Source organism: Meleagris gallopavo, chromosome 26 (assembly GCF_000146605.3).
Source record: "Meleagris gallopavo isolate NT-WF06-2002-E0010 breed Aviagen turkey brand Nicholas breeding stock chromosome 26, Turkey_5.1, whole genome shotgun sequence".
Lineage (NCBI taxonomy): Eukaryota > Metazoa > Chordata > Aves > Galliformes > Phasianidae > Meleagris > Meleagris gallopavo.
Genome location: NC_015036.2, coordinates 5,540,068 through 5,548,423, shown reverse-complemented (window position 1 = coordinate 5,548,423; position 8,356 = coordinate 5,540,068). Strand labels below are relative to the sequence as shown.

Here is an 8,356-nt window from a genome sequence, read left to right as displayed (position 1 = left end):
CGCAGCTCTGCGAAAGGCCCGGGCCGCCCCGAGCCATGCAGCCAGTAGGGCAGGGCTGTGCTCCGGCCTCACACGGCGACGGCGGGTTGGTGGGCACGGCCTGCGGTGCGCTGGGTGATGGCGATGCGAAGGCTGTCATCTTTAGCCAGGCCTCGTCCCTTCACGCCTGAACCGGCAGCTCGGGTGGAGGTCATTTGCGTCCCGTTGTCTCTGGGTGACGTGGAGCTGTGAGCTTTCCCTCCCGGAACGGGACCTGCTGCTGCTTGGTGAGACAGCAGAGGCCGAGGTGCTGCTGGGATCAGCAGTGCCATCCGGGCCTGAGCAGTTTGGGGATGGAGGCTCGTGCCTGACCTGCTCTCCAGGATGTCCCCGACTGCAGGGTCCCTGTGGCCACTCACTGTACAGCCGTTGTGCTGGGTGCTGGCTGCTCAGCTGGCCGTGCTGTTGGCTGGGGTTCGTGCTTGAACTCTGCATGCGCTGAAGAGCTTCTGGTGCTTTTCTTGTTGTTAAAATGCTGTGAATAAAATTGACTGGGAAGTTAAAGGATATTAGCTTTAGAAACTGCCTTATCTTGACTATGTTAATTAAGAAACTAACCTGTGAGTGAAGTATTTCAGGAAGAAGTCGAGGTGGAGAGAATGAGAAAATGTAAATGGGCAGTTGCCTTACTGCCTTTTTATTGTTAGTGTGATAACACCGGTGAAATGCCCAAGAGAGTCATCCACATGCTGTAATTAATATAATACTCAATATTTTATTAACCTGGTTTAGAGTAAGTGTGGCACTGGGAAGAAATGTTGCATTTCAAAACATTCCGGTATTTATTGTGTCTTTTCTGCTGGGGCTGAACTAACAGACAATTCAGACCTTTGCCTAAAGCACTGTTGGGGTTTTGTCAAACCCTTGCGTATGGAAGAAGAGGTGAATTTGCTGCATTTGCCTGAATGTAGGACTGAGAGCTTTAAATGCTGTTAGCACAGAAGGTGGGCTGGAGAGCGTCTGCAGAGGGTAACAAAGGTGGATCTGCTTGTGGAGTAGTTAAATTCTTGGTGCTGGTTGCAGAAAGATGCTTAAAGTCGTGTTTTAGGGAAATGAGCTCAGTGAGAAGGTAAAGTGTAGTTGGCAGTGATCCTTTCTTTGCACACGACGCTGCGTCAGCTCTGTGGAGTGTCCGAGATGGGCAGAGCTGAGCTGTGTGTGTCCCCATAGGTGCTGTTGGCGGCAGCTGTCTGCACAAAGGCAGGGAAGGCCATCGTCTCCCGGCAGTTCGTGGAGATGACCCGAACCCGCATCGAGGGGCTGCTGGCAGCTTTCCCCAAACTCATGAACACTGGGAAGCAGCACACTTTTGTGGAAACAGAGAGTGTGCGCTACGTCTATCAGCCGATGGAGAAGCTCTACATGGTGCTGATCACCACGAAAAACAGCAACATCCTGGAAGACCTGGAAACACTCCGACTCTTCTCTAGAGTGGTAAGGATCTACACATCGGGTCGCTTATGGCAAAATGCATGTGGGTACCCTGAAACTGTGCCATGACAAGGGAAGCTGGTGGTGAGCTGTTGCTGAAGCACTGTGCCTCCACCTAACAGCTTGATTTTCTACAGCCTGTTCCTGACCTGAAAGTAACTTTTGATGTTTTTGCGGTAATTTTGAACTATATCTGAGAAATCCGTGGTTGCCATTTAACTGGTGAGGCCAAAGGGGTGATGCTGTAAACACAGTGTCAAATATTCTCTATTTTCTTTAGGTGGCAACTGCATTCCTTCTAAAAAGAATGTGGCCTCACCATATGCGACTGAGAAGTGTAGCAGTACTCTAAACGGATTTCTAAGTAATGAGTTTTTGCAGTTGTTTTTTTTAATTAACTTCATAATCTATTTCTGTGCAGCTGAAGGATCTTCAGGAAACTGACTGGCATCACAGGGTGTGTTTGTTTTGGTTCCTGTGAATTACAAAGTTAAAACTGTGCTAAAAGATTCCATAAGTTTTAGCTGAGGAAAATCAAATAGTCACAAAACTCCATTTTGTTTATCAACAATGTAAAGGAATGAAAAGGAGCTTCATGGGTGCCGATTGTCACACCTGCATCTGTTTTCAATGTTTTTCCCTATCTAGATCCCTGAATACTGTCGAGCTCTAGAGGAGAATGAGATCTCTGAGCACTGCTTTGACCTGATTTTTGCCTTTGATGAAATTGTTGCCCTGGGCTACCGTGAGAATGTGAACTTGGCACAAATTCGGACCTTCACAGAGATGGACTCGCATGAAGAAAAGGTGTTCCGAGCTGTCCGAGAGGTGAGTGGGAGTAACTGTGGTGCACGGTGCTCGGGGCAGCACTACTTTGTGCAGAGGTGCTACTCCACTTTGATAAGGATTTTAAAGATATTTAGCTTTTCTGTGCACTTAATGCCTGTTCTTGGTTCTTTCAGGAAGTGTTTGTAAGATGACTGTTAGCTGCTGTACAGACTGAGATTGCAAAGCTTTAGCAAGTTTCATCTTTTATTTCAGACTCAGGAACGTGAAGCAAAAGCAGAGATGCGCCGTAAAGCGAAGGAGCTGCAGCAGGCCAGGAGGGATGCAGAGAGGCTGGGCAAGAAGGCACCTGGCTTTGGTGGCTTCGGCAGCTCGGCTGTGTCTGGGGGCACAACAGCAGCAATGATCACAGAGACCATCATTGAAACAGAGAAGCCCAAAGTGGCACCAGCGCCGTCCAGGTAGGTGTGCAGTTGGCAGCAGTTAGTGTTGTCTGAAGGGTTTCAGTTGGCTTCTTCCTGAGTCTTCATGGATAAACGGGTGCTGAAGTAACTGGTGTGTGTGTGGGTACATAAGGGAGTGGTCACACATGGCTGGCGCTGCTATGGTCTGTTAGAGCTTGTCAGGTTGGTGCTACGTTTTGGGAATCAAGAGCTTTCTCTCTCCTGGTCATGCAAGGAGCATTTTGTACTGTAATTGTGGGTTATATGTATGCCTCCATCTCTAGAGGAAGATAGGGAAGGTGAGGCCTCTCCTGTGTGTACTCTCACTGAAGTGAGCTTAATATTGTTGGGATAGTCAAGTTACAACTTGATCAGACTGAGGAAGGATGAAACTGCTGTGCTGAACTGACTTGGAGATGTTTGTACATTTTGTTTAGACCATCAGGTCCCAGTAAAGCTCTGAAACTTGGCGCCAAAGGGAAGGAGGTGGACAACTTTGTGGACAAGCTGAAATCAGAGGGAGAAAACATCATGACTTCTGTAGGCAAACGCTCTACAGAAGCAGCCAAAGTTCTTGCCCCACCCATTAATATGGAGAGGTAGGTGTTATGCTTCTTCTGAAAGCAGTCTTCTCACTGCTTTGTGATCTGTGTGCTGCTTTATTTTAAAAGATGACAGGTAAAATCTGGGAAAGCACAGCAACAAAAGAGTAGATAGCTCATTTGATTTGAAAGTGTCCTAGTTAAAATGAGATGCACATCCTCTGTTCTGCTCAGATTGGGAATTTTCCTATGCCTTCTGGAATGTGTCTCATCTTTTTTTTTTCTTTCCCCAACAGATGAGTTAAAGTAGCTGTCATTTTTTTGGTTACCCAGATACAAATAGCTCCTGTCCTACTGCATCTTAGAATACAAGTATTCAGGATTTCTTTGACGTGTAGCAAATCAGAAGCTCTTTTCTGCTGTGAGCCATTCTGCTGTGTGGTAGAAGGATTCTGAGTGAACAGCACATCAAGATGCTGTATTGCTGATATGGGTTTCCATTCATTCCAGACTTGTATTCATAGATCCACGTTCCCCTCACTTGACGTGTGCATCTGTTGAGCTGTCAGTGTCATTCTGTTAGGGACCATCGTGCTTTTTGGAGCATGTGCTCACTGCACATGGACTGTCCTTGCTGAACATCGATTTCTTGTCTTGCTTATTCAGTGTGCATATGAAAATAGAGGAGAAAATTTCCTTGACTTGTGGCCGTGATGGGGGCTTACAGAATATGGAGCTGCATGGCATGATCATGCTGCACATCTCTGATGAAAAGTTTGCACGAATTCGCCTGCATGTAGAAAATGAAGACAAGAGGGGAGTGCAATTACAGGTAAAGTTATTGGTGTGCCATCCTTATGCTGCTCTCTGGGGCAAAATGTCAGAAATGCTTGAGTGTGTTACTGCGCTATGATCTTATCCCAACCTTTTCAGCTAATAAATTGAAAGTGGGAGTAGTCACTGCAGACTGCAGTGTAAATACTGGGCTAGATCCTGCTGAAAAGGTTGAAGGTCACTTGAGAAATCTGGACAGAATTCCAGGCTGATAAATACATGTGCTATAATAGGGCTGCTGAGCCAGATAGAGAAACAAGATGTGCTTTTCAGAGGAAGGTACTCGGGGATGTGTAGGGCTGTCTTACTGGAACGTGGGTTATCTGAAATACTGGTCAGCCTTAGGCTTGAAGTCACTGCATAGCTGACGCAGCCTTGGTTTTTGTCCCCATTTCAGACTCATCCAAACGTGGACAAGAAGCTGTTTACTGCAGAATCACAGATTGGTTTGAAGAACCCAGAGAAATCATTCCCTACTAACAGTGATGTGGGTGTGCTGAAGTGGAGGTTGCAGACGACAGAAGAGTCCTTCATTCCATTGACAAGTGAGTGCAAGTGCGGGGCAGGCGGGAGCTCAGTTGGAAGAGCTTGGTGTCCATCTGTGAGCTGCCTGCTTGCACCTTGCCTTGCAGCAGCTGGGGTGGCTCTGCAGTGAGGTACTTTGTGAGATTGAAGGGGTGAAGACTTCTCTGTGCCTTCCATTGGATAAAACCTGTTGTTATTACCAATGTCTGTTTTCCATTCTCGAAGAAAACAAAGGTTTTATTTGACAGAATTTTTTGGTTAGAGTTTTACTTTGCTTTTCAAAGTAGGTAGCCTTTTGAAAACCTGTTCTTCCTACAAAGATTGTGTATTTCAGCACACTGTTTTTCTACTCTCAGTTAACTGCTGGCCATCAGAAAGTGGGAACAGTTGCGATGTTAACATTGAATACGAGTTGCAGGAGGAGAGCCTAGAACTGAACGATGTGGTCATCATGATCCCTTTACCGTAAGTAACGTCCTGTGCCTGGCCCTTCATATATCCTGTCAGCTCCTGACCCTCTTGGGTTTGTAGGCCAGGCCAAGCTTATGTGCTTGACAAGTGTTTCCTTAGCTCTGTGCAGACGTGCTGTTGTAACTCCTCTTTGCCTGCTCTAGGTCTGGTGTTGGTGCCCCGGTGATTGGGGAGATCGATGGCGAATATCGCCATGACAGCCGGAGAAATCTCCTTGAGTGGTGCCTGCCAGTGATAGATGCCAAAAACAAGAGTGGCAGCCTGGAGTTCAGCATAGCAGGGCAGCCAAATGACTTCTTTCCAGTACAGGTCTCCTTCATCTCCAAAAAGAACTATTGCAACATACAGGTATGGTCACCTGAGAGCCGCACTCACTGAGGAGTGCTTGCAGACTGTGCTGTAGCTGCAATTAGACTGTCTGTCTGTGCTTGAGCCATACGTTTGCCTCTGTCCTTGATGTTCTTTAGCTGTGCTGTTGTTTTCAGAAGAGCATGTCCCCCCCGGACAGTTCTTTCTTTACAGTGCTGTGATTTCTTGCTTTGCTTATGCTCAGTGTGTGTTTGAGACTGCCCCTTCCTCTGCCTGTCAGAGTGAGAGCAGACAACAGCAGTATCTGGTTCCTGCAGGGGCTTAGTGCTTCACAGCGTGATTTTTACTTCTGTAAAGCTACCTCAGCATCCTCTGGACAGAGACTTTCATAAACATTGACCTGTGGTTCACAAGTTCTGGGTTGGTTCTGTCCTTGACCATGTCAGAGTTGGGAAGTCGTGCTTCTTGTGTTGGGAAGTGATGTTAAATGCTGACCTTGCCATATGTGTTATCTCCACAGGTTACCAAAGTGACCCAGGTGGATGGAAACAGCCCCGTAAGGTTTTCTACTGAAACCACCTTCCTGGTGGACAAGTACGAAATCCTGTAATGCCAGCTGTGGGGAATTGGAAAGGAAATTTTTAAATTAAAAAAAAAAAGAGGCCGAAGTTTATTCTGAATGTTTGGAACGCCACAGCCCTCTCTGCTGAGACACATGGCTCTGTGTGCCATCTGCAGTGTCCTGGGTCACAGACATTTTTGGCAGAGAATTGACATGTTCATGGGGGGGAAAGGCTACAAATTTCTTTGGCAGATTTTTACTGGCTAGCAGGAGAACAAGATCTCTGCAGAGAACCTGGCTTTGACACTTCCCCATCTCCCATGAAGATGACTGGAGCTCAGTCCCAGAGCCTACTTAGACATCACACTCGCCCGTTTTTAATTATCACACACTGTTCCATTGTTGGTGCTGCCATTTTAATTTCTCCTCAGCCTTCAACTCTTGCTTCTGGTGATGAAAACAGGCATAAAGATAATACATTCAGTGATGCAGTGCTTCTCTGGACCCTTCCATCTGGAAGAAGTGGACTCGCTGCTCAGACCCGATTGCAGTGTTCCTTGCTGTCCCTCCAGCCCTGCTGTACAGCAGTGGAATTCAGCTCCAAATCTGTAGGAGTCCTTTGGGCCTCTTCTGGTGTCTGGGTCACAGTGGGCTTGGAGGTGGCGCAGGCTGCGGCTCTGAACACTCCAGTCTGCCCTGCAGGGAGAACAACACCCAGAGGTGGCTGTCTGAAGGTTTGCTGCGTTGCAGTAACTCTTGGCCAAGGTTCATGTCCTGGCTCAGGCTATGGCAGTGTCTCTGTAGGCTGAACTGTTTTACCTGGCAGGGTGCAGGTGTGCTTGCAGCCTGCTTTGCTTCACCTGCACACAGTAGAAGTGGGGTTAGACCTGTCACAAACTAATGTCCTTTCTTGGTGCTTAGGAGTGGAGGAGAGGGAAGTGGTAGTTTCCTGAAAGTCTGCTGGGTTGGTCTGAGCATGAGCAGCACCCAGAGCTGTTCCTCCTCTGCTTGCATAGCATCACTTTGTCCCCCAGAGCTGTGCTCCCCCCAAATCCATCCCACCCACTTGTTCGGGGCAGTCACCAACGCAGCGTGCGGTGTGCAGGGGAGCTCCTGCTGTATGGGAAGGGCTGCTGGGCTGAGCGTGCCCCTGAAATCCAAGTGGTGTCCTGTCCTCAGAAGTCCTAAAACCATGCGCTGTGCACCAGAGAGCGCAGTGAAAGCGTGTTGGTTCTGCCAAAGAAGTTAGCGGTCTCTCCTCTGTTAACAGCGCCAGTGAGGAAATAAACTGATTCTTTCCCTGGGAGGGTGATGTGTTCTGGGGGAGGGAAAGCAAACCCTGTTCTGTAGTGAAGTAGACAATGAATCTTATTAATTCAGTTGTGTTCAGGAGTTGCTTGTCTGTATGATTTTAAAATGGAGTCGAGTTTAGTTCAAACATCAAAGGAGCATTTTTATTAAATTTGTTGGAGGGTAATATTTAAAAACCAGAACCCCAGTTTTTGTAACCCTGTACAATAATGGCCTAGGGAATAGAGCACATTCCAGTGTATACAAAGAATACAAATTCTTTAATCAAATAAAAAGAGTATTATAAAAGGAATCTGGCTGAGGTTCTTCTGCCTGGCTTAAGTGGAGTTGTGTGGGGTGGCCTGCAGAAGACGTGGGGGTTGCAGAATACGTGGAGAACAACAAATGTGGCACTGGCACTGCGTCCCTGCAGAGATAAGGTTCCAGGCAGAGCCAGCTGCAGCATCCAGGCCCCAGGCTGGGATTTATGGCAGGATGTATGGGAATAACCAAGGAGAAAATGTCATCGAGTCTCCTGAACGTGTCATCCTTGCCTGGAGTTGAGCTTCCCAGCAGTGCAGGCAGAGCAGATGGCACAGGGACAAGATGAAGTGTTTGGAATTGGCTCTGCTGGGTCCCCTGCCAAGCCTGAACCTGCAGGACGGAGCTGTGCTGCAGTATTCATGGGGCTTTCCTCGAGTAAACAGCATTAAAAATGCAACGATCGTTTGAGTAACAGCCATCAGCTGTGCCTCCTGGGCTGGAGGAGTGCGTAAAGAAGAGAAGTTTCTTTTCAAGCTGCGGGGCTGGGAAGTTCCCCCTCCTGCAGGGCAGCAGTCATCTGTCATTCAGCAGCAAGAAATTAGATGGAAAACCAGCCGCTGCTGTTTGACCTTTACTCCTCCCGCTGTGCTGCAGCCTAAAGCCCGAAGGGGCAGCCCGGCACGGGGCTTTGGGGCTGTTCCCCTGCAGCACCTGGGCATTCTGCACCTGGCTGCAGATGGGCTGATGATAAGCAGCAGCTGTGGGCTGGCCGTTCTGGTCTGCCCAGCTCAACACAGCTTGGCTGCTTGTGCCCACAGCCGTGGGGCTGCTCTGGGTGCTTCTCACAGAGGAGCTTTGGG

General features: G+C 48.1%; 2 protein-coding genes across 2 annotated transcripts in view; one reads left to right on the top strand and one right to left on the bottom strand.

Annotated features, from left to right (window-relative positions):
• IFT46 (intraflagellar transport 46) overlaps nucleotides 1-194 on the bottom strand; it is a 4,980-nt gene extending 4,786 nt beyond the window's left edge. Inside the window, exon 1 of the mRNA XM_010723810.3 lies at nucleotides 73-194. Within this exon, the coding sequence (XP_010722112.1) occupies nucleotides 73-194 (122 nt within the window). The remainder of the gene's footprint in view (nucleotides 1-72) is intronic.
• A 990-nt stretch (nucleotides 195-1,184) lies between these two features.
• On the top strand, nucleotides 1,185-7,545 carry ARCN1 (archain 1). The gene is made up of 9 exons (XM_019622876.2): nucleotides 1,185-1,473; nucleotides 2,119-2,298; nucleotides 2,512-2,717; nucleotides 3,137-3,298; nucleotides 3,908-4,073; nucleotides 4,473-4,620; nucleotides 4,957-5,065; nucleotides 5,215-5,419; nucleotides 5,901-7,545. The coding sequence occupies exons 1-9, from the start codon at nucleotides 1,276-1,278 to the stop codon at nucleotides 5,988-5,990; spliced, it is 1,464 nt and encodes a 487-aa protein (XP_019478421.1). The 5' UTR covers nucleotides 1,185-1,275; the 3' UTR covers nucleotides 5,991-7,545.
• Nucleotides 7,546-8,356: the final 811 nt, after the last annotated feature.

Bases quoted from the DNA above. Each gene is read 5' to 3' on its own strand.
- ARCN1 (XM_019622876.2), top strand. From the start codon at position 1,276: ATGACCCGAACCCGCATCGAGGGGCTGCTGGCAGCTTTCCCCAAACTC. The intron at 2,718-3,136 runs GTAGGTGTGCAG...CATTTTGTTTAG, and splicing joins GTGGCACCAGCGCCGTCCAG to ACCATCAGGTCCCAGTAAAG. The intron at 3,299-3,907 runs GTAGGTGTTATG...TTGCTTATTCAG, and splicing joins CCACCCATTAATATGGAGAG to TGTGCATATGAAAATAGAGG.